The 26,418-nt window shown below is 45.2% G+C and overlaps 1 protein-coding gene across 1 annotated transcript in view; it reads right to left on the reverse strand.

Moving 5' to 3' along the window:
• Positions 1-641: 641 nt before the first annotated feature.
• HMGA2 (high mobility group AT-hook 2) overlaps positions 642-26,418 on the reverse strand; it is a gene marked incomplete at both ends in the record, with an annotated part of 115,273 nt that continues 89,496 nt past the window's right edge. Inside the window, 2 exons of the mRNA XM_084263844.1 lie at positions 642-689; positions 22,464-22,496. Of these exons, the coding sequence (XP_084119970.1) occupies positions 642-689; positions 22,464-22,496 (81 nt within the window). The remainder of the gene's footprint in view (positions 690-22,463; positions 22,497-26,418) is intronic.

Here is a 26,418-nt window from a genome sequence, read left to right on the forward strand (position 1 = left end):
CTTTCTTCCGATTACCAGCTGAATGAAGTGAAAAATCAGCTTTTTTTTTCCTGAAATAACAGTATGTCTTTAAAAAAAAAAATTAAAAAAAAATCAAGTACAAGTCTACAAGAAGGTTACAAAAAAAAAGAGTAGTATCTATCCCTTATCTTTGGTGTTCTAAAACAGGGAGTTCACTAAGTAGGGAGTGGGTTGTTGGAAGTGTTGCAAGGCTTTAGTGTTACACACCTAGCCTTTCCTATTTCAATGCCCATTATAATGACTATGTTACAAGTTCCTTGTTTATATGCAGTGCAGAGAATGACATAAACCTGATTTGGTGCTCTTCTTCACCCATTCCCCCTTACTTAGCAGCTCAAACAAACTATTAGTAGGTTAAGAAAAAAGAAAACAGTAATTAAAAGTTGCATCCTTAAATCTGTGTCCCCTTGTGTTACAGCAGTTTTTCACTAAACCTGGGACTGTGAAGGGATTACAAAGAAGATGATTAGTCAAAATCCTTTTTAAGGTTATGTGATTTTTTTTTTCCCCCAGGCAAAAGTGGAAAGACCATGGCAATAGAAAATAAGTGGTCAAGGCAGTGTCTTCTCCCTTCAAAAGACCCAACTGCTGATGAGGTAGAAATTGCATGGTGCGGTCTCCTAGTCTTCCTCTGCAGACTCTTGTGAGGATGTTTCTTCAGTCTCTTCCTAGAATACACAAACAGAAAAAATAAATACTGTGGCAACCATGTGTCTTAGATGCCAGTTCACTCTCACGCAGCTGACAGTTACCTCCTGAGCTAGCAAAATGCTCTTGACAGCTGCTGTGATGTCTCAAGAAGCCACTTTGGGGAGGAGGGGAGGGTCCCCTACTCTCTGATGCCCCCCCACTTTGCCTTGCCAGGCTTTCCTGGCAAAAAAAGTGCCAAGAAAAAGTAATCTGAGCCCTACTCCATCATGGGCCTATTATGGCCAGCAGCCAGGGGCGGCCAGAAAGCAGAAAGCATTTTCAGCAGGTATCAAACATTAAGCGGGTGCTCTGGGAAGCCTTCTACCACCTCATCAGCTGTTCTCCGCCCTGGTACTGCCTTCTTTGCCTTCAGAGCCTGGCCAAACATGATGCTCTTACGCTGCTTATTTACCAAACATGCAGAACCTTTCAGGACACGGGTGGTAAATCGGGGGCAATAAACATTTCTGATAAAAGGGGCTGTCAGTGAAAAGTTGTGTTTTTTTGTATGACGCTGCACATCATTGCCTAAGACAGCACGTGAAAAAGATCTAGGAAGATGAGGAATTTACCCCCTCAGCCAACAGAGACCTTTTAAGAATGACCAGCTTAAAACAGCTTATAACAGTCTTCATACTTTAATAGATTTGATTTTCCACATGGCTTCATTTTGTCTGGGTGGCTAACTGACACAATTTATAACTCTCTTCCTTTCCCAGGCCGCTACAGTACGCCATTCAGCAGAGCACGCCTGAAAGCTTGCCCGCACTAGGCCACCAAACCTCCATTCATTAGTGTTTGAAACACCTCAGCTGTGAAGGGCTCCTAAATGCTACCATGTGTGACACTGCTGTGGGAGGAGGAGGAGGAGCAGCAGCGGAGTCAGGGAGGAGAAACACTGGGCTTTAATCATAGGCCACTGCTCCCTGCAACCCCCTTTCAAAAGGTTTCAACCTCCCCCCACAGATCTCCCTGCAAGAAAAGGCTGGGGGGGGGCAAAAAAAAAAGCTGTAAATCCAGGGGATAAACATGAGTATAAATGAATGGATGACAGCTTAAAAAATACAACCGTAGCAGCATCAAGCCATGAGATTTCACACTGGTTTTGTTTAGTCTGCTTTGGGTTATGTGGGAAATGTGAAAAGCATGAAGTAAAGGCTCCTCCCCCCCCCCTTCATACCCCCGCCCCCTGCTAAAGCTCGGGCCTCAGATATTTAAGCCAGTAGGTTTATACCTCTTGACTAGGAAACAGGCCATGACCCCAGGGTACTCTCTCGAGCACCAGGCACAAAGAAAGATGTAGCATGATCAAAGCCGTGGACGGAGGAAAGAGAGCAAAGTCAAGTGTCAGCTGCCCCCTGACCTTGAATTTTCAATTAATATTTAAATTCCAGAGGACACCAATCTATCATGCAGATGAACAACTTCTTCCTCCCAACAACTCGTGTCCACTCGTAGCAGGGTTATATTCATGGTGCTGCTAAAAATATGATCCCCGGCACACAAAACGATTAAGCAAATTTTCATTCGTCCCTTGGCAGCACTGGGGGACCTGAGCTCAAGCTCCCATCGAGTCCCATTAACACATAATGCATTTTCCTTGCTTATCTTCCCTGCGGAACAGGACTGGGGCTGTTACAACGTTTCAGTCAAGAAGAAAAATGGCCAGTACAGATGCCTAACGAAGGGCTAAACTGTGCTGCATGTGGAGACAGGGTGCAAATTATGTCGGTGTGGTGATTCCGAACTCTGGATGATACTTGCAGATACCGGCTTTGCCTTCAAGCCCAGTATTTCAGTTAAAAATTGTGACTGTGGGTTCCATGCTCTTAGCGTAATACAGGTGGACATGTTTTGGTATTTGATGATGATCATTTGATGATGATTCCTTACAGCACTGCGGTCAGCCCTGAGCCTCACACCATCATTTCTCAGAAGACGGGAGCACAGGTCTCTTTGTTTTATGCTTGGCTTGTCAGGACACTACTTAAATCTCATGGCCTCATTTTCAATGAAGGTATAGACTTCCAATCACCGCATAAGAAGGATGGAAGAGATGCAAAATATGTGGAAGGACACCTTTCAGGGCCAAGCCAGGGTGGCCACAGGGAGATAAGCTATTTTTCGTTTAAGAGTTGCCCACCCTAGTGATTTTTCCTGTGAATCTATGGGGTTTTTTTCCATGCAGCCCCTGCTTGCAATGACCAAGAAAATCAATGAGAAGTTCTTCTTTCATGTGTATATATTTATGTTCATGTAACAAAGGAAGAGTTTCTCTCATCTGCAGACGTACATGCAAATATGTGTACCTACAGCACCCAGAAGGATGAAAAAACAAAAACCAAGCTAACACCCCACCCCCTCTCCAAATTCAAATTATTATTTCTTTTAAATGTGACACTTGCCAACTCCAAGTTCACATCAACCTTGGGAAATACTTTTATTTTCATTAAGCTGGCAAAGGGATCAGATTGCTGTGCAGCAAAAAGAAAACTTTCCTTCACACAAGTTCTTCCCTTGCAAAAGCCTATGGTAGCTCAGTTACAGATGGGTGGTTTTAAGCCAACCTATCATGCAAGTCTCTTGTCACGACACAGATAGAGACATGACTGCTGCTCTGAAGTGCTTACAAGTCCAACAAAGGGATAATACAAATCAGACCTATATGCATGGAGGGACCCAAAGGCAGAAGCGAGCAGAGGTTCTGAAAGAGAAAATTCAGATGTGTATGACGGACAGAGAGGGACTTTTCTGCACTTGTGAAAAACCAATTGCAAATATCAGATGGTTGGCTGTGATCAGCAATCCACCCTTTGCCTCTACAACACCCCCATAAACCCCTTGCCTCTACAGCACCCCACATGAATGCCATATTCTACCTAAAAATGGAGGGGTGCAGGAGTTCTGAAAACTGTGCCAACCATGAAGCTGAAAACTGGCTGTGTGCTGAGTAGTTTTAGCCGTTCACTGGAGCACACTGCTTGGCATCATGTCAGGGTAGTAGGCACCTCAGGGAAGGACAATTTGCCATCAGCACCCTCCAGGCTCTTACAAGGCCTCACAGACCCACCAACATTGATGACATGGTACCATAGGCTCAGTCCCCAAGTCCAAAGTCGAGAGAGGAGCGCAATACTTTGTGAACCCACATGTACTTCCAATCAAGTTGAAGAGAAGGGCAAAAATTATGAAGGAAAGCACAGTTGTTAGAGCAGGCATTAGAAATCCAAGTCACTCAGTCACAGCATGATAGCCATGCAGAGCATAAATTCAGCAACACCACCACAGGAAGCGCTCAGTCAGGAGCCAAGGGTTTCGAGTTACGTGGCAGCAACCTTAATTCAGGTCGTTCTCACTTTTTTGGTGGGTTCACTGTAGTTGCAGAGGCAGAATGGTGACATGTGTTAATTGAGCGTAAATGTTCATTCACCCCCTTTTGCCTTGAACAGCTTCCCTGGTTATTTGCTGATGCAGCAAGCTGGCAACAGGCTGTGCTACCAGCCTGCAAAGGGAAACACGAGAGAGCTTCAAACTAACCCAGTCGGATCCAAAGAACAGGGAAGCCACAGTCACACACAACTGAAGGGCAGGGTAAATACAGGCATAGCTCAGGCTTTCCTCCTTGCTGCTAAGACAATATCCCAGGTGGCTCCCCACGCAACTGTGTGCCCACAGGCATGTATCCTCAGAGGAGGATTGACACGGGGACGTGCCACAGAGGCAGTTTCACACAGCATGTCCTGTCCCTGGTTATCCCATGTATGGGTATGTCAATTCTGAGTTAGTAGAGGCCACAGCATGATATTGTAAGACAAACTTCAAGCCAGTACCCTGAGCTGCTTCAACCCCTAATTGCTCTAACTGCCCCACCAAGCTGGGAGTAATGTGGAGAAGCTGCCTCACCCAAGAAAGAACAGCAAGAGGGCTTTCTCCAAATCTCCCATGTGCACAGATGTTTAACAGGCCTTTTCTTCAGAGGTATCACCAGCAAAAGGCTGGTGGACTGGAACCTATCGGTGCAGCCCTCTCACCTCTCACTGGCACTGCGGAACAGCAGAAGCAAAAGGACAGATGTTTCCCAATGACTGACAGCAGGTATCTGCCCTGAGAAAAACTACTGTGTGGGGGGTTGACAGGGTTGTTGTTAGCCCTGATTTAACAGTGGTGAACGCAGTGAAAAGAACTAGGAGGCAGGACAGCAGGCTTCAGTTAGAAGTGCTATCTGCAGCCAGTATGCCTATCTCCTGTAAAGACAGGCCGAGAGAGTTGGGCTTGATCAGCCTGGAGAAGAGAAGGATCTGGGGAGACCTTACAGCAGCCTTCCAGTACCTGAAGAGGCCTACAGGAAAGATGGGGAGGGGCTGGTTACAAGGGCATGTAGTGATAGGACATGAGATGATGGCTTTATACTAAAAGGGGACATTTAACTTAGGTATTAGGAAAAAAATCATCACTGTGAGTGTGGTGAGGCCCTGGCACAAGCTGTCCAGAGAAGCTCTGGCTGCCCCATCCCTGGCAGTGTTCAAGGTCAGGTTGGATAGGGCTTGGGCAACCTGGTCTAGTGGAGGGTGTCCCTGTCCACAGCAGGTTTTTGGGACTAGATGATCTTTGAGGTCCCTTCCAACCTGTCCTGGTTTTGGTCAGGATGGAGTTAATTTCATTTGTAACAGCAGATGAATGCTGTGTTTGAGAGTAAAATGGGAGTAGTGCTGATAACACCCTGATATTAATTGCTGTCAGACAGTCAAGGACTTTCTCAGCTCTTCATGAGAAAGGAGGGGCGAAGCCAGGACAGGTGACCCAGCTGACCAAAGAGAGTATTCCACGCCAGTTATGTCCTGCCCGGGATATCGGGGGGCTGATGGGAGGAAGAGCAGGGGCGGCTCCGGGACGCGCGGTTCTTGGGGGACGGTCGGGTTCTGGGACGGCTCTGGGTGGCACGGCCTGAGCTGTGTGGTTTGGTGAGAAACTGCATTGTGTATCAACAGCTTCATATATTTTTGCTTTGAAGTCCTGTTAGCATTGCTATATTGTATCTTTCTGTTATCTTAGTAAACTATCCTTATCCCAACCCACGGGCCTCTTAATTTCTTGATTTTGGGGTTATTTGCCCCTTTCTCTTCCTTTTCCCTTCCCTTACTTCTCCCCCCCCCCCCCCTCCCCTTCCCTTTAACCTGCTCTTTTCCTTTAAGGAGCAGGCAGCTGCGTGGATCTTGGCCCTCAGCCGGGGTGAAACCACGACACAACCCAAACCAGTCTGTAATTCTATGATTTGGACTTGCCCAATGCGCTGTTTCAAAATATGATTTCCTTAGTGGGATCTGGTTGCCTGAAGAGACGAGCCCAGAGTTGTTCTAGATGTCTTGGGTATCTCATCTGGTATCTAACAGCCAGACCAGCAGGGTACAGGTCTGCTCTGTCATGCCTGTCTGCTCTGTGTGGATGTTTGTGATCCCCTGCAATACCTAAAAGGGCACATAGAAGTGTTGAGGTGCACGGACCCACTAACTCTCCAGAGCCACGCATCTCTGCCTTTGAAAGTTCTCCACTGCGGTAAAACAAACTGGTGTGTGCTGCAGGAATACACAGAGCGATACCCATTAGCATGTGCATGTCATTCCTAAAGCTCAGAGGTGGCACCATCCAGAATTTAAACCACAGTGTCTTTTCAGGTCAGAGTCATGCCGTGTTCCCAAGAGACTTGTTATCCACAACACTGTGCATGGGTGACATGTAGCTCTACCTGCTGCCCAAGACCTCCCTTTGGTGATCCACGATCGGTCGGTGTGGGCTATTTTCTTCTGTCAGTTTAAGCAGCTAGTGGCATCCTGGTGTCCTCAAAACCAGACAAGCTTAATTGGGTCATTTTATGTCCTCTGCGTTCTTTTTTTTGCTGGTCTCCCACAAAGTGGTCACAATAAAACCCAATCATGAGACAACTTTTGGAGTTTGAGAGGAGCTTTCCCCCTACTCGCAGAAGGGCAACTGTTTGGCATTTTTGTAAAAAGGTTTGTTCTGTTCTGATACCCTGGAGCAAAGCTCCTTTACAGCTACCTGTCTTTACCTCAAGGAACTCACTGGCAATTCTGCTGGCAATTCATTTTTCTCACCTTCCACTCACGAGTTTCTGAACCATGGATTAAAAAAACCTAGAACCAATTTTGAGAGATGAACTGCAGGATCACTGTAATGCTACACATGCAGCCTCTGAATTTGTCAGAGCTTTTATTTTATAACAAAGTATTAGCTATTGGCACAGATTTTGCTGGCTGCTTTCTAAGCCCAAGAGGCTATGCTTGAATAGATATGTCAAAAAGAACTGCTGACAAGAGCAACTTGCAAACTGTGGGCCATTGTCTGCTGTTAACTTGTCTGAAATCCCCTGGCATGCAAGCTAATATTTTCAGAGGAGTCCCTGAAGCCAGTGGCTCCTATTGCAGACGCAGGGGCACGGGCTGTGTCCAGCTAAGGCACACAGTGCCACCACGATGGCTCCACAACCAACGCACCAAACCACTTCAGCAACTCTTACAGCACTAACAGACACTCTGAGCAGGTTTGCTTTGCTTGATGTTAAAGGTGGGATCCGAGGCTCTGAGCAACTTCACCCCCTGAAAAGCACACAGGCGAGCTCAGCGACAGCTGTCATTCAACAGTAAGGTAAGGTTTAATTCCAGAAGCTGGATTCAGAGCTCAAATTGTTGCAGGTATTTACTTCACACATCACAACAAAAAGATTTATTAGGGCAGAAGAGATCACCACGACCATATACAGAAGGGCCACACAACTCTTCCTAGTGCTGGATTGAAGGCTGTTTTTAAGCAGGGCACCTAAGGAAATTGTTTCAGTACAGATACTCTGTATCCAAATACACTTAAGTTAATCAGACCACAAGCAAACAATTGCTGTGCAGTGTCACCCATAGCATGCAAGGAGTGCTATTTCTCTAGCCTGTTGGGTAAAAGCACAGCTAAAACCTCTGCTCACAGAGCAGTCCTGAGCACATGCCCCCAACACACACACCTTCTCCTGTTTCTGCAGTCATGGACTAAAGCATGGGCCAGCCCTGTGGGTAGTGAGCTGGCATGTCCCCCCAAGGCTCAAGGAAGCAAAACTCTCAGTGCTTAAATGACATTAAAGATAAACAGAGAGACAACCAGGTGGAAGCTGATAGGGTAATTCTGGGTTGAGATTTAAGGACTGAAAAACCAACATTCTTGCTTTAAATCTCTAAGTCCCTTTGGACTTAGCCTCCTGGTCACCCAAGGATCTTGGCCTTCAAAAGATTACAGATTTGGCCATAGTGTGAGTCCAATCTTTGGATACCAGCAATCAGCCTTGCTGAGCTACTGCTGAACTTTCCCAATGCCAAAGTTCATGCAGGCAGGCATATACAGAGCTGCCTACCGCTCTTGGGAGCAGTCTAAGGGCCCGGAGGCGTCTTAAAGATAATTTTGACTGTGATCCTGTGACTTGGAGGTGTCCTCAAAGATTTTTACGCTCAAGACAGCAAGGCAAAACAGCAAGAGTAAGACTTAATCCTTTGAGTGTGCAGTAACACTGATCTGGAAACTCACATGCAGCTTGTTTTGAAATACCCATGTTCTCTGGTGTGAAGCAGATACTCCAAGTTGGGTTTTCCACCCTCTTGGAAGGAGCCTGCCCACTAAGCTGTTGTGTTTGGAGGATCCATCATTCTTCTGTGGAAGTGACTCTGCTTTTATATAAAGAACCAAATATTCTGTGGGGGATTGAAAGGGAGCAGGGAATATAAAACGAAACACTGCTGCTGTCCTGCAGGTGACCAGCCTGTGGCTTTTGAGCTGCATAGTTAGTAAGCAAGTTAAGGGTGTCCTCTCACTGCTGGAACAACACTGATGACTAGCTAAAAGGCTGCTCATGGACATTACTGGATTATCCACATCCCCAGCTGCTGGAGGAAGGGAACTAGCCAAGGCAGCCAGAGGTAAGTGGCTGGGGCTGTGCTGGGACTTAGCTGCTACCACAACAGTGGTAGAAATCAGAGGGGAACTACCATCCTTGCACACCCATGAGCCACTCCTACAGATCCCCTTCCTTTGCAGCAGGATGTGCCTTGCAAGGCTTGGTAAAGTTCTGGTCCTTGAGTAACAGGTTCAGGTAACTAGAGGAGATCAGGATTAGTTCAGGAGGATCTCAGCAGGACAAGACAGGAGAGGACTGGACAAGACATTCCTCTTTGAATTAGAACAGCCTTCTTCAAATACAGATTCAAGTCTCTTCTTCCTTTTAGATTAAGGGGGATTCAAAAACATTTCTCCATCTCCTAGCTTACTTCCCACTTGGAGAACTGTTTGATATAATGAAGCAATAATTAGTCTCTCTGGTTACTTTGAGAGAAAGGGCTTCTCTGACACAGGATTTTTAAATCCAAGAGAGCTCACACTCACAACTTCCACAGAGAGGAATTAGGCTGGCCTATGTTTTGATACCCTAAAAAGTACTTGCCCTAGGCTTTGCCTCTGAACATCCCCTATAGTTGGGCTTAAACCAACCTCAGCTTCAGGTGACCAGACTTTGCCATGGATTTTAAAGCAGCCCCAAAGTTAACTCAGCAACAAGGTTTCTGCAAGGCAGCAGGTCGCTCAGAGCTGAAGCCTGCACTGCTGAAGCCTTTTGAAATTGAGATTCAGCTGTCTAAATTACGTCAGGCCAGATTTCTGAAACGCGTTTTGGCATCTGAGTATAGCAAGTGCCTTTTTGATCTAAGCAGGTCAAAACACTTTTGAAAAAAATCTGTTCCCCATGTGATTAAAAAGAGAGTGAAAATCTTCAGCAAAATCTCGGTACCAGTCAGAAGAATTTTAAGTCTGCATAGCACAGACCTAAAGCAAAAATGGTGCTTGAAGGAATAGTGGGTGCTGTGCTAACACGGAGGTGCATTTTGTTTTGGGAGAGCTTCAGCCTCACAGATGTAAACAGTTCTGGTGGGAAGGAAATGAAATATTAACAAAAAGAAGGCAGTGGTGCTGTTAGAAACATATATAACCACGCCAGACTAACCCAAACTCTGAGATGCTGCTCTTACAAACCTCTTGTGGAGGCTGTAAACTGTTGGATGGCAAACTGCTCTGCATTGACACAACACACCACACTCCAGAACCAAAATCCAGCCTGTAGCATAAGGCAAGCAGAGCCTCTAATAATAGACTCTAATCACTAATGTGGATGTCTATAATTAGAAGAAAGAGAAAAAAGAAAAATCCTTAGGCTTGTATAGTTCACTGAAAGGCTGGGAGTCACTGCATTAGCTCTGCTCTCGTGGCAGTAGAGATGGCAAAGCCCCAAAGGATACTTAAACCTGAGGGAGTCTGCCTTCCTCCTGAGCCCCTCTGGTACTCAAAACAGTGCTGACGTCTGTGCATATTTAATGCTGAGCGACAGAGGAAGGACTGCGGTGAAAGTTCTCCCAGAATGGAGTGGGGAAAGGAATGCTAGGACAGGCTTTGAAATGGAGGTCAAACCCATCGTTTACCTTTTGCCCCCCTCCTTAAAACATGAAAAGGAGAATAAAGTAAGTTCTGTTAGATTTTTATTCTCCTCCGACTCAAAAAAAGGACTGCTTGTTAGCAGACAGGAAGCAACTGCCAGAAGTTATTCACCTCCAATCCTTTATCACTTAAAAAAGTATTATGGCTTGGTCCACGGAGCCACTGGCAACAGCTATCTATCTGTAATGATAAATAATAAAATAAAGCGTCTTCCCTTCTGAATCCCAGCTGAGAGATTCTGCCAAGTGATCAAACTTGTCTGAACCTCGGAGCAGCGGCTTTGAAGTAGTAAGAAAGAAGTTGAAAACCTGCAGCCAAGAGCCGCACACACCTCATTAGGGCCCAGCCATGCGGGAAGGCCGAGCGGCAGCCGCCAGTCCCGGTCCCGCGTACCCGCTGGAAGGGGGCTGCGGGAAGGGGAGATAAAAGAGCCTTTCACAGTGGAAGTGCACTGGTGACATTTTTATGAGCGCCAGCCCCAAGGCCAAGCGGCTCGTGGCCGTGCACGAAGCCCGCACCATACTGCGCCGTGCAGGCACAGGAAGACAGGGGTGCAGGGGGCTCTGCTGCTGACACCCCTCTTCCTCAGCCTCTCTTGGATTTCCTCTTCCTTTATTTTTTTTGTTTCTGAAGGAGAGAGTTTAAAGTACAGGGCTCTACCTTCCCCAGGTTGTGCACAGAAAAGTCACCTCCTCCCAAAATGAGAAACATATTTCTGAGAGATAGCGGGCTGGGTTCTCTGATCTGGTTCAGCAGAGTTCATGTGGGATGTTGTGGTATAATTAAACTAAATTATTTTTTAGTTAAAAAAAGAAAAAACCCAAACGAAACAAAAACACTAAAGCTTAACAGACTTGTAAAACGCTTTTAAAAACGTCTGAAGAGTTTAATCATAGATCTTACCACACAGACACTGGTGAGGGCTGTGTGCTGGCAGTAAAGCAGAGTATTTAACTTTGAGAGCTGAGTTCTGGGTTTAATTTTCAGTTTCAGACTAAACAGCAGGTCTGCAGTGAAAGGCAGGGCAATGACTCCAGAGCAAAGCGGGGTAATGGAAATGCTTTTCTTGCAAACTTCACTGATTGTGTAACCATGGAGCACCTCTTTGTGCAGGCAAAAGCGCAAAATCATAGAAGTTTGTGTTGGTTTTAATAAGCTCCCCTCCCCATCCCCTCATTTATTTTTTTTTTAGTGCAAAGAATTCTGCTGCTATTTTATTATGTAATGCTGCAGGCTAAAAATATATCCCTAATTTAAGCCATCTTGCCAATAAATCTACAAATACCAGGTAATCCAAAAAAGGTAGTTACGGTTTAATGACATACTCTTCTTGTCATCTTAATATGTTCAACTCCTAAAGGATTTAGAGCGATGCATTCAAAGATTTTTTTCAACTTTTTTACTATCTATCTCCACATAATCTAGTGGAAATGGCGATAAAGTGTGGTCACAGAGCAGCAACCCAATTTTTCAGGCTCCATCTGCACTGTGATCCACACTACTACAGGGCCAAGGTTGTTTTTTTTTCTTCTCTAAGCAAGATAGTCTGATTCACAGTGAGTGGGGCTGTCCAACTTAATAGATAGTGATTACTTCCTTTTGATTATAGAACCTTTTATGGGAGTTTCTTTTCCAGTTGAACACAGCTATACTCTATAATCAAACCAGAAGAGGTATTCTGGTGGAAACGTGTGTTCGAAACATGTTTTCTTTTAGGACTGGACAGATTTACTGCAATTTATACCTCAATGTTAATCTATTCTCCTCTTCCTAAACATAAAAAATACTAATATAAATGACAGTTAATGCCTTCACAATATAACACAGTTCTCAGGAGACTATAAAAGCCATGGGCAAGCCGCCTAACGTACTGTAACTGTCTTTTTGCTGTTATGATTTCAGTTTCCAGATTTTGCGTCAAAATAAGCCTGAGAATCAGGGAATGGGAGGGGGTGGAAGCCATTCACTACCCCGAATCTGATATCTCTCGGGTCCTAGAGCTCACATGTCCCTTCCTTCCAGACTCAAGTCTGGTTTCAATGGAGCTCTCATTTTTCTTCCCACTAATCCTGCCGTGAGATCAACCATTGGTAACTTTGTGAGAAATTAAATACCAGGATGTGGGAAATCTGAGATCTGAATTCGGGCAGAATGTGGGTGATTCATTTTTTTATTTCTCTCCTCCTCTTTTCCCATGGTTGTTGTGTGGCAAATAACTCCCCAAACCTGAGATCTGAGATTGGTCCTGAACAATGTGACTACATTGAAGGAGGAGAGGCAAACTAAGAAGTACACTGGCAGTATTATATCCCTTTCTAATGTAAGCAACAATCATTTCTAAAGTGAGATTTCAGCCAGCACCTTCTGAAAACATTCTGGCATTTCCAGAAATGCCTTACCATGGATCAACAGCAGAACTTCATCATGGTGTTGCTCACCATCTGCTGGAGCAGACTTCATAAAAAAAATAACCTTTGTTGCATAGGGCTTCCAGTGAAACAAGATCCATGAGTGTTTGCTGTGTTGATGTGAGTGCTACAATGCCCACCAGTCAGGCAGTCATTCTGAATGGCTATTTTCCTTTCCTGGTGTGAAAAAGTACACTTATTTATTGCAGGACCTGTAAGGATGAACTCAAGATGTTTACAAACACTGGACTGCCCTGAGGTGCGGGTCCTTCATGCACTGCTCGGCAGTGTGTTCATGTCTGAAAACCATCAATGTACTCCTGCAGCTGTCAACACAAAGTACCCAGGAGTGTAACACTCACCACAGTCTACTGAGAGGTTGTGATGCTCCCAAACTCTCTGTCTATACACACAGCAGTACCATGCTCACAATATCCAATGAGCAATCAATGACCATGGGCTCTGAAAGGCCACCCAACATTAGCCTGCCTGTCACAGCCAGTGCTTGCAGGTTGGGTTGTTTCCCACCATCACAGCACTAAGGGACAGTGCAGCGAGAGCACCAACAGAAGTGATACAGGATGGAAGCTCCACTGGAGAAACTGGCTTTAGAGAGTCTATCATGATTTTATGTTCTGCTCGTTTTTATAAACCCTTTGCCTGAGTTGTCCTTTCTGAGCTGCAAGGGAGGAGGCACGTTCATAGGTCCAGCATATCCATCCCAGCCTTAATGTTTGGCACAGGAGTCACAAGCTGACAGGCTATCCAGGGAGGCCAGATTTCACCCCAGGGTAGTGTGGTGGCACTGGTTTCAAGGAACTAAATTCACTGAATTCCACAAATGCCCCATAGTGACTGACAGAGTAGCTGTGAAATGCTCCTTCTTCTGTTCCAAGATTGTTATTTTGGGCAACAAGAGGACCCTACAAAATTCCCCACATGTCATGGAAACCCCAGAATAAAATACTATATTGGCTTCTTATTGCTTCCTTCTGGAAGTTTAAAGATGTGTATCAGTTAATAAGGTCTGAGCATACTGCTCTTTTCCCTAGCCAAATCTCTTTTAATAGCGCTGGTAAGCAAATACTATAAGTGACCATCCTAGCAAATTATTTAAGAGATTAAAAATGTATTTTCATTTTTGATTTTCCTTTGATTTTCCTTGTGTTTACCTTATTACACATCCATTGCGGCATTTTTAACATACAATTTGCAACAGAATTTATATGGTCCTGAACTGGCATGGCGAAGCTGCAGCAATTTGTGGAAGTGGCTACATAGAAGGTGTATGTCCTGTGATCTCTGGCACAGCAGATGAGCTGGATTACAGCCCTGGAGTATATATTAGTAATATTTATGTCAGGAAATAGGGTATCTTTCAGTGACTTGAGCCAGGTGTGGAGGACTGTGAAAGATTGCAGAGCCTTTATGATCAACTCAGGAACCAAGCTCTCAGTGAAGAACTCTTTCTTCCTGTACAGCCTTCTGACACAGCTCATATTTGCTAATAAACATTTTGTTTGTTGCAATAAGTCCAGAGGTTGATAATTCTGGTAGTCTCAACTTTCTGGATATCATTCTGGAAGCATCTTTTAAAAAGTCCAAATTTTCAGGGGATAGCCAAGTACTGCCTAGAAACCTGTAAGTGAAGTAAGATACCCAAGTGTTGGCAGCACAGACTCCTGTTACTGTTGGAAATCTTGGCCAAAACACATAGCATGTGTATGCAAAGTAGCACTGTTTAATTTACTCTTGACTGACATTTTATTTAAACAGGGTTTCCTGCCCAGCCATCTTCCCTGATGGTGTTTCCCAAGCACACGTCACAGCTCCTTCTCTTCTGGCTACCATTAAAGAGATTTTGGTTCGTGTCAAGTTCTGAAGTGCATGGAGTACCTCCCTACAGATCTCTGCCCACAGCCATGGGGTCAAACACAAAGCCACCCTGGCCATGGGCATTGCCTGCCTGCCTTGGGCTTCTTCCCCCAGTAGGGAGGGAGAGGGAGGAGGTGTGGAGAGGGTGAAGAGGACCATTTCTCACTTAGGGAAATGTTTTAGTTTACTCCTTTGGCTTCCAGCCTTTGACCACCAACTGCTGATGTTTCTCAGAGTGCTATGCATGGAGCAGCTCAACAGCTGTAGTCCCTGTATGTGCCATTAGGGACAGGTCTTGCCCAGCACACGGAAAAAACAGCGACCTGAGTGCATGTCTGTACCGAATGGGCAAATGTGCGACCAGTGCTACAGTCACAAAGCTGCCTCCTGCTCCAGGGCTTATCTCATTTGAACAGTTATCTTCTTTTGGTCTTGTTCAGAGCTGAAGTCTCCTCCTGTGTTGGGCTATGCCATGGCACTCCTGCTCTTCCACTGACTCAGAAACCATCTGACAAGGACATGTCATATCCAAGTGGCACGCTGCAGCAGGCAAGACTCTGAATCCCCCATAGAGTTCCTGACAAGCCAGGAAGCAAAAATATCTTGCTAAATCATATTCCTTTTTAGTCACATCAAACATCAGCACCTCAGTTTTAGCAGAAGAGGAATCAAGGCACTGGGAGACTTGCCTAAAACAGGACTTGCATGCTGCACTGCTCAACACTAATGGCTTCAAGGGAAGCAAGAGGCTTACCTGGCACAATGCTGACAGGGGCACCTCTGCTCGTGCGGTGGCATAGGGGGACATGGGCCAGAGACCTCCGTCTGCCTTGTGGGTCCCTGGCATGCTAAGCAAGGGGATGCATAATTCAATCAGCATTTCCTGACTGAACTATGCACCTGAATTTAACAGACAGGACCCTCCAAAACCCTGTTTCTTCTTGTTTCTTTTCTGCACTGAGGCTGGTGATGCTGTGAAGCTGGGACTCCACCAAACTACCTTTCTCCTGGCTGTGTGCTCAGTGGCTCTTTCACCTCTGAATCATTAGCTGCACCGAGTCCCGGGTTCAGCGAGCAGCACAAAGAACACTTCTCCCTTGGCAGGCTGGAGTGCTGCTGGGACAAGAAATGGGGCCACTGCCCAGGTGACCTACCTCCACAGCAGCTCCTGTGGCCGCCATGGTCTTCCTAGAAGCAGGAACCTTCCTACTAGAAGCACCACCCCGAAATACTGGATCCAAGTGGAAGCCATTCAGGGTTCGTAACTCCCAAATAACATGAGAGAGGACCCTGCAGTAGGCAGCACTTTATGGCAGTGCAGCCCCAGGGCAAGTGCCCCTCGCTCCTGCGGGGAAGGCTCCAGTGCAAGGGAGCGCAAGGGGGAGAGGGCATCTTGTCTTTTTCTCTGTTAAACATTCCAAATGCTGCTGCAGGGAAACGGGGCTGTCTGTACACCCCAGGGTAGATCAGAAAGATTGAAGGCTGGATTACAAAGCGTATTTGCCTATCTGAAGTGAAGCAGGGCTGTAGGATGCACACTTAAACATTTAACTCCCTTTGTAAAAACCCCATGTCCTCTGCATTCCTCAGCGAAAACGCTGGGTGAGATCTTCCTGTACTTTCATTACTGGTGGGAAGGGTTCAGTTGAAGAAAATACTGAACAAGCTGTGAGCAAAAGCAGTTTTTATAAAAGTCATTTTTATAAAATTGATCTGCGGCAAGGACCCTGTGACTCCAGTGTCAGGTGTGTGGAACTGCCATCCCAGCACGGAGAGGCCAGTGTGAACCTACCATCCTTTAATAAAAGAAATTACAAAAATGTAAAAAAAAAAGAAAGAAAAAAAAGCACCTCACAGACCAGAAACCTCTTCAGATCCCTGTATGCATTTCTGATTTTTGACTTTCTGGAAGTAGCCACATCAAAAAAGTCACGTTATCACAGCTATCTATTAAATGACAATCATAAATGCCTAAAACCTCAGAAACCTGAATCTTACACTGACTTGGCTATTTAGGTGTACCCTCATCAGAAGGTATTATTTAGAGTCCATTCAGAAGTGATGTCATATAAATAACAATGTATTTCCTGTCAACTGTTACAGAACTGTTTTATCTGCTTCATTGGTTTGTAGAGCTAATAATTGCAACTTCTGTATTTTTTCCCCAGCTTTTTTATTTATTAAAAAAAAACTGTGGGATTTTTTTTGGTTTTTTAGTCATCACACAAACTGTTCAGTCTCCCTGTCACAATAAACCAATTATATATGATGGAAGAAGACTGAGTATGTCTCCTCTTAGAAACCGTTTTACCTTGGAAGGAGAAAGAAAGTGAGCCCAGTATCCTCCATGAAATTCCATCTCCTGCATCCAGCAAGAAAGTAAGATTTTCCTGATTTCCTTAAAATCAAATGTAAACCTTTCCCAGAGCAATGATAGGTCCATTCCTGCAGTTCAGGTATCCACCTAATTTCCTAATAATTTTGGCTCTAATCCATAAACCTGTTATTATTCTAATTTTGTTTTTTTCATTTTACATCAAGCAACCCTTGCATGTTGCTTGAAATAAAAACAGCAGAACTGGTAACAATGAAACATAATTTTCAAATTGGAGCCATTTTTCATAAGACTTCCCATGACAGTTTTATCCATTTGTTAAAATGATGTTTTCAAATCAGAAAAATGTTTCCAGAACACTCAGAAGCAAAATCTGGAAGGATTTTGCAGAGCAAAAGTGTTCAAAAACCAAAATCCAATCTTATTTTGATTTTAAAAAATTAGTCCCCAAGCAATCATAATATTGTCAAGCTTTGGAAAAACAAAAATTCCAAGGACATCTATGGGGAAAAGAGTCAATAAAAGCAGGTTATTTCACCATGAAGCTATTTGTGCAGAACCTCTGAGCAGTTCCAACAAGCATCACTCCCTGGTGGGAGGCAGGGCATCGAGCTGGAGGGCCCCACAGCAGGTCTGGTGCTCAGCGCCACTGAGAAAGCTTTGGGCAGCTCCACCAGGGCCATGCTCCACAAGGGGAGGTGGTGTGAGCCTGGGCTGATGGAGCTGTGATGTACACTTGCTCGGCATGTGTGCACATGGTACCAACAGCCCCAGCACATACACAGTGTCCCCTGCTGCTGTCTGTGGGAGAACATTTGGTTATTTGCTTTAAAAATAACTGTAATGAAAGAATGGCAGCTCAGCCTTTCAGAAGATGTTCTGGAGTGGTGTGTGTAACACACCAGCAGTTACCCTGCTCTGATCCCCCTCTGGCATCTGAAAACTTGCTGACTCTTCACACTAGGAAATACAAAAAAATACATAAGATGCAACAACAGCTTTTACATTGAGTGTGGTGGGGCCCTGGCACAGGCTGCACAGAGAGGCTGTGGCTGCCCCCTCCCTGGCAGTGTTCAAGGCCAGGTTGGATGGGGCTTTGGGAAACCTGGTTTAGTGGAAGGTGTCCTTGCCCATGGCAGGGGGTTGGAACTAGATGACCTTTGAGGTCACTTCCAACCCAAACCAGTCTGTGATTCTGTGACTCTAATATTCCTGGCCTGGTAGGACTCAGGGTAGGCTTGGACAGTGGCACACACTCTCTCAGATGTGTATGTCCACAAAGGAAGTCTGCTCAAGTGGATCTCTAGGGCACTTCTACCACATTTCCCTCTGGGATTGCCCAGAAGGGAAAAAGAAATAAATCTGTATGTGGTGGCTAGCACATACACAGAAAGCCTGAAGCTTGTGAAAGTGCAGATTTATTGCATGGCACAGAGAGGTGATGCAGCACATGCCCCATGGGCCCACTAGCCTGGGTTTCTCAGTGCATCAGAGGTGCCACAGAATAACCATTGATCCCAGGCTGAGCTCTGCTCACAAAGCCTGCTGCTTCTGGGCTGCATGTGAACGTGTGATTCATCGATGTAGCTCCTGGGCTGCAGAGCCTGTCTGATGCTTTTGGCATTTGCTGTGTGCTATGCTGAGTAGGCATATGTGATGGATGCTGCTGGGGAGCACATATAATATGAGGTTGTGAAGTGTGTGTATATATATTATGACCAATTAACATGTGTAACTTTATTGAAACCAAGACTAAGAACTGAGTAATGGGAAAAACACAGCGAATCTCCATTTTCTTTCCTATACAAAGTAATGCTTTTGGTTTTAGCTTTTATTCTTGAGGGGATTTGATTATATTTTTTTGATGTTGGTTTAAAAGCATCTAATGCACTTAGTTGTTAGTCAGAGACATATATTTTACGTGTACTTCTGGTATACTTCTATATGCCTTTTTGTGTACACTTGTCTATGTACACTTTACATGTACTTTTCCAATACACTGTCTTTCTGACTGATATGAGTCTTTCAGACTCATATGTCTTTCAGACTCATATACAAAGGATTAGCAAGGATTGCAATAGACCTCACAAAGAGATCATACGAAGATATTTCAAAAGGCTGTTCTACATTCATAGTGTTTCTTCTTTCCAGAAATGTTAAAAATAAAACATGTCCTGTTTCCAGAAAACTTTGAGAGCTTTCATGATGTTTTCCTAAAAATATCTATTTCCTTTGTATTACTTAAGAGTGTGACTCCCCCATATGGCTGAGCCTACAGCTGCTACAAATAGCTTAAAAATGAGGAAATAGAGAAATTTCCCTTTATATTCAGACTTCTTATTTGCATACCTTGGTAAGAAAATTACAATGTCATGATAGTAAGATCTAGCTGTCCACCATTCACTGGAGACAGTGGATTTCAAAGGATCACTTTGTTTTGGGGGTTCAGGCACATATTTACGTGAAGGCGCTAAACTTAGTGCTGTGTCACAATTTGAGGTGGGCCATCCTTCCCTCATTTTCCCAAGGAACTGTGAGAGTATGCATCTGGGTATGTAGGTTTCCAGTTGATTTTACTGCTGCATTTATCATCTGCAGGATGAGAAATCTCCAGAGCTCTGGAGATGTTTGAAGATATTACATAAGTTTGTACAGGCATCTGCGTGGCTCTTAGCTGGAGAGCAGATATTCACAGAGAGAACTAGAGCATGGTCCAGCCCGGTACGATGCTTAAAACCTGGGAAACTGTGATGGGAACAGAGCTGTCACTCATAAAATGATACAAACCCAAGAGGCGTGGCTACTAGCAGCAGGAACAAGAGTAACAGTGATGTAAACTAATGGTCGTGTAAATCTTTGACCGTACACCAAAATTCAAGGCACGGCCCTCAGGGTGAAACCTGACCAAGAGTTTCTGCCACTTTTACCAAGGCAGGCTGGGGGAACACGCTCACCATCACACAGCAGTTCTCGACTCTAACCTCTTACAGTCCCCACTGATGAAGAAAGGATACATTTCTAACTTAATCCAGACTGCCACATGGTAAAGCCATCTGGGAGGATATTTTGAAGGAAACAGATGGAAAAGGAAGAGATTCCTCTGAATGTAGTGTAAGATTTACATTATCCTCCATGAACTTCCATGTAGTCCCCATGTTTATATAATTTATCACTATTTCCTTAGACAGCTCAGATTAGGCAGCCTGCATGAGCTCATGTTCTTGTTGTTAATTCTGAGTCTGAACCTTCCTCCTTTAAAGGGAAATTCAGTAGTGTAAAAAGAAAACAGAGAAAGGCAACCGGACTCAAGTAAAACCCAGCAGCATAAAGTTCTTGATCATCCCAGGAATTACACCTCCTCCTTTCAGCCTCAGGAGCACACTGTTATGAGCACTTGCTCACAGAGATCACTTTTGTTCTCTGCCATACACCCACACCCAGCAAAACCACAATGTTGTGCTATCGTTAAGCATGGAAGCAGGGCCCATTAAAACCAGGAAGGGTTAAAAACAAGCCAGTGATTTCACTGAACATCCCTCAGGCCAAGGATTAAGAAAAAAAGAAATGTTCTCTGAGTGAAGACATGGCACACAAATAATTTAGAGAGTGTAATTTCACTAGTCGTTTTGTGATGACTGGGGATTTCGAAAAAGCCCTCTCTCTCCTTTCATGCATTCTTCCAGGCCTCCTCATTTTCTATACAAACATTTCCATTACTAATGGGAGTGTCAAAGGGCCTCCTTTTCTCTCTCTCTGACCACAGAGATGCTGTCGAAGCACCGTGCAGCAGCGGCTGCATCCGGCTGCTGAAACACCCTCTGGCATCCCCACCAGAGCCACTGCTTTGGGAAAGAAGGGACAGGAAGATCTATACAGGGAACCCTGGTGCTTCATTTCAAAAGCCTGCATCATTTCACCATCAGTTAAATCTGTTGTTACTTTGTTCCACTACCAAAAGATGGAGACCTGGGTCCCCTCTTTGCCCTCCCACACTCCAGCCATTTCCTCTCCTCTCGCACTAGGGCTGATACAAACAAACCACTTGCAGGAGTAAGTGTCCAGGGAGATCAGAGAGCTATAGCAGCACCACATGTGCCATCAGCAGCTACATCTTCTGCCAGGCCAGGCCATGGGCAGCCCCCAGCTCTAGGCCCTTTTCTCCCACTGATCCCATGGGGATGAGCTCAACGAGCAGCGTCCTGGCGTCTCTGACTCCCGGATTTGGCCTCCTCTGCTCAGCAGGGCTTAAGCCTCCCTGCCTCTCAAGTGCCACAGAGGAGATGGCTGGCTTTGTGCCCACTGGCAGATTTACTACCACGATATTGTAGGGACAGCCCTAATGCGGCTGTAACAGTTGAAGGATGTAAGCGAGACCAGGGAGAGGAATATCTTTTATTAGAGCAGCTTGGTGTGTTTTGAATTGTGTGGTGTAGTTAGAAGGTTATAGATGGTAAGTCCTTGGGGACTGATGTTGTGTTTCTTGCATAAGCTGACCTAATGAAAGACACTACTTCTCCTTGCAAAGTTTACCTCACCTGAAAATACCTCTATATTCATCCTCTATGTTTTATCCACCATTCAGAGGCATTAATATTATTGCCAGTGCCAGAGATTCACCATTGCTATGACTGTATTGATTCCTTTCATAGAAACCCAATTCCTGCACATACTTTTGAGAGTTACATCATTTCACCCCTTCAACTCACAGCTAGGATGTCTTCTGTTGCTTATGTAACAACTCCTAATTCAGATTACAGCAGACATCACAATAAGGTACACTGTGCAATGACATATTAAAACCAGAAGGTGGAAAAAGGAGTATTCCCTTCCAAAAGCAGGCCTCTTTCCAGAAAAGCAATGCTTTATGCTCTTGATTCAGCAATCATTTGTACTGACCGAGGTACAGCAGCACAGCCCGTGGACTCTGACGGGCAGGGCTGGACCTGCTCCCACTCCCACAGGCTCTTCTCTGTTGGTGTGTATCTAACAAAGTGGGAGTTTGGGTGTCTGGGTTTTTTTTACCCTGGGGTAGGCTGGGGAAAGAACATGGAGGTGATCATAAAAGCATCGTTTGTCCAGTTTCATGACACTTCAGCTTTGTCCAAGTTATTAAAGAATAATACTACTATCTGACAGAAGTAGTTTGGAGGTGTTAGTCTAGTTGCCAAATCCAGCCTCTCTTTTTCTTTTTTTCCCATTTTTTTTCATTTTCTTCCATGTATGTAGAGACTTTTTTAGACCAGAGGGGAGGAGGGTTCTATACCTTCCTTGCTCTAAGCAGTCCCCAGTTGCCCACGTTCAGGACACACAATCACATGCTGGACTTGGACCAGATGTACATGTACGTGTGCCTGCACTATCATCGCAAGGCGGCCGCGGCAGAAAGAGGACATTCCTGAGCAAGCCCCATCCACTGCTTCCTCCTCTCATTCGCAAGGGCCATGGTGCGAATTGTTCTGGTGGCTGTGCCTAGCAAGACAACAGCTGTCCCCCAGCTCATACAATCAATGTCCTTCCCTTCACTCTTTACAGCAAAGGAGACCAGTTTAAAGACTGAAGAATTATTTAATTTGAAGCAGTTTAGAGAGTTTAAATTTTCTTACCTGAGCAGGCTTCTTTTGAACCACTTGTTGAGGCTGAAAAGTAGAACAAAAGCACAGTGAGAAACAAAATTTGCTGAGGTCACGTAACAATGATTTCAGAGATGCCGAGTAAAAGGTTTTCAGCAACAGCAATAAAACAGGGGCAAAGCCTGCACTCAGGAACGGAGTGATGAACATACCCAGCTCTGACACCCAACCTCTCCTACACTTACCTAGGCGACCTAGCTTTGAAGTACTTTGGATTGCTGTGGATGCAGAGGGATATGTTACATTTGTGTAATTAAAACCAAGGTTAATTCTAATTTAGCATGTTACGTCTGGCCTAATTTTATAACTAGATTTTATTGGGTCCCCTAATGCTGTACAGTCTCTTTCCATGCCCCTTTCAACCATGAGTAGAGTGTCCTGCTGTGGGGAAGCCCAGCTCAGGCAGAGAGGTGAAGGACACACAACCCCATTCCCAAGCCAGGGATTCCCAACTGACCAAAGCCATCCATGCTGAAGCCAGGAGGTTGGGATGGGCAGCAGCTGCAGCCCTGGAAAGCTCTGGTTTGGGACCTCCAGCTGAAAGAAGGTGAAGCTGTGCTGACGGTCATGAGCCAGATGACATTATTTCACATCTACCCAACACCAGGCTCATTTGGCATGGGGCAGGCAGAACTGGAGGTCATGTTGACCTGACTTCACAGGACCTAATGACACAGCTTCTTAGCAGGTTGCCTTCCTGACTGCTCCCTCCTGGGAATGGCAAACAGTTACCACATGAGTCAGGAAACCCACCAAGATGCCAGTGCCCTTCACCCCCCACAGGGATGAGGAAGAGTACCAATTCAGGAACACAGGAGCACTTAAAACATACCAGCGCATCACCCAGGTGATGCGACGACCCTTGTGGGTGCTAGGACCAGTACAGAACAATAAAGCTACAGATAAATGATTAAATCCTGACACCGAGAGCACAAAAGGGCTTTTCTTACTTCACTGGGGCAAAGCTGCTGCCTTTCCCCCTTCAGGACTTGCTGTTTTCAAAGTATATGAATTGGACCCAATGATTTTCTTCCTGCCCTTCCTTCCTGTCTGTTCCTAATCCCAGCCATGATTTCAGTGCCTCGCTTGGGCAGAAGCCAACATGCTGTCCCTCTGCACGGCCAAAAACCTAATTTTCATGACAGTGTAGTAGGAAATAACTGGAATATTTCTGAATAAACAGTTTAGTGTAACTGGCCTTTCAGAGCAATATTTCAGTGGGAAGGATCAATGAAAATGTAAATTAAATGTAACTGATTCAATTCAGACTGCCCACCACAAGCGTCCCGGTTTAACAAGAGATGCTTTGTTTATTTTCAGTCTTTTTTCTAATTCAGCGGGATCCTGTTGCTGTTATATTTTTGTATCTGTGCCTCAGGCTCCAAGTTCTGCTCTCAAATAAATATGAGGGGGGAAAAAAAAAGTGATGACTGAGTCTACCTTTAAACTTCAGGGTGGACCCTTTTCTTTTCCATTCAATTCCCCCACAATGGAGAAGCTATTACCAAGGCACACATTTTACTGATGCCTTCTCCAGGTGGACTGCAAGCCCTGAACTCGTTAATGGACATTTTCTGCCCTAGGACAAAGGAATGATTTGTTTCAAAGGAATCCCTCGTAATTACAGAACTTATTGAGCTCTTCAGTAATCTGCCAGTAATGCTTTTCCACGGGGTTTTTTTTTGCCTGCTGATTACACCTGTACACGTGTTTACTCCCAAACCACATGAAACCCGCAGACATTCTTAGAGGCTGACTGGTTTCTCCTGCTCAGAAATCCCCATATATTTTTGGCCGCGCGCTCTGCATTCATGTGACTCTCACACACTGTAGCTCAATGAAATCTTCTGAAAGAGCTGCCAACTCACCAAATTTTCCATGAATTAGGTCCTGACACTTCAATGAGAGGAAAGACAATGTCTGAAACAAGGCCAGCCCTGGCTTTCTGCCTAGTATGTGTCACAGTAATTCTACCAGCTGCCCTTCTACACAGCACTTCATACTTTTCAGACCACCAAAAAGCCCCTTGAATACTTTCAGTGATAGCTGGGGCTCGAGCTGCCAGCATGTTTTCCCAGCCTCTGGCACCCAGTGGCTCCGGACTGGACCTGGAAAGTTTTGTGTGTGTGTGTTTGTTTTGGTTTGTTGTTATTTTTATGAATGGCTTTCACAGGGGACTGACTCCAGCACAATCCTATCCAGCCATTCATAAAAAGCAGAGGGAAAATATTGTACTTTGCCCAGTTGGAAACCGTCTCTGATACTGACCAAGGCTTTCAAGAATCTTAGTCATTCAGGACCTTTGCTATCGTAGTGCTTCATGTCGAGAGCTCCCTGGCAGTGCTTGCTTACTGCTGGCTAGGTTTCCACTGGATTTGGGAGCTGGAGTTCAGCATGTGTTATGCTTTCTCCCTTAAATGGAAGAAGCACAGCTATGAAAGCTCTAAAGCAGAGCTCAGCCCCTCAGCCGGTATTAATGGCACACACCACTAACACGCTGGGAGGCATGCCCACTCACGTCACACCAAGGGCTCCAGCGTGTGGTGGCTGAATCACTGCAAAGTGCTGGTTTTCAGGGGCACTGCTTTTCCAGATCCAGCCTGGCTGAATGGGAGAGCTGTCTGGATGCATGCGGGATGGATTGATCGAGGAAGGTCCAGTCCTGCGAGGACTGCAGTGTCCACTCACTTAGGTCCCCCCAGACCAGAAGAACTGAGACATACAGGAACAATGAGAAATTTTACCAAGCATCCCTTTTCATTCCAGTTTCCCAAGTGCCCCGTTTCATTCCTTTCACCGTGGTGGATGTGATGCCTTTGGAAACTTCTTGACACACAATACATACAAACACCTCAACTCGCTAAGCTTTGTGTTCGCCAAGAGATCTTTTCAAGGCCTCAAAGGAGACACCAAGCAGCTTCTTTGCCTTCTTCCCGAGAACAAAAAAGCAGCCTCATGTGACGAGTCCATATTCATCTTGCACCAGCGGGCAAAAGTTGCATCAAATTCAATTCGTCACACTTCTCATTTGTGGGAGTGCTTCTTACCCTGTGACTTTTCATAGGGTTATAAAAGTAAGGAAGGATAAGGGTAAGTCTATGTCAGCCAGTACAAGCAGTGCTGGAACACATTCTTAATGTTCAGCGATAAAAGCACTGGTTTGAATGCAAATCATTCCCTGATTGCTGTGCCTGAAGCTCCATGGGCAAGCTGCACGCTTGCATTGCTCCTGGCTTTTGTGTTCGTGTCTTCTTCTTCGAACTGAGTATTATGAAGATGTTTGACTGATGCTTCTTGGCAACAGTGACTCTCTGTTTTATTCCCACAGCTTGACACAGACAAGACATTCGCATGGAGGTAGCTCTGCTGGTGAGATTAAATGACCATGATGGAAACTAATACCCAGTTAGGATGACATTTATAGTGCTGACAGCTCAGTGTTGTGCGGAGATCATTAAAATAATTTCATAGGTCACCCAAACACTTGTAGTTCTAAATTAAAAGATGAGTAAAACCATATTTAGTCTTTTTGTCTACATATCCTCGAAAAATCAGGAAGTTCATATTATACCAGTTGAAACCAATATAATCCAAAATAAATCATGTCTTCCAAGCAGTTCCATATGACAGCAGAGTAACTACTGTTCTGCCCTACAGCTTTAATTGGTTCGAGTCCAGCCTTTCCCTCCCTCTCCCAGCACAGAGCGATACAAGGCTGGGACCGGGGGCCCACGCAGCCTGCCAGAGAGCCCTCGCCTTTGGGCAAAAGCTACTTCCAGCTTCGCAACCATCAGCAGGGATCCACCCCAGACTGCCCGGGACGGTGCGCCCACTACTCACTCCTCTGATCCAGGTATGCTCCCGGCTCGCCTCAGAAATTATCCTCCTTTCCAAGGGTTAGCAGAAATGCTTTCTGAAGTCATCAGTA

This window comes from Gallinula chloropus (genome assembly GCF_964237585.1).
Source record: "Gallinula chloropus genome assembly, chromosome: 1".
Lineage (NCBI taxonomy): Eukaryota > Metazoa > Chordata > Aves > Gruiformes > Rallidae > Gallinula > Gallinula chloropus.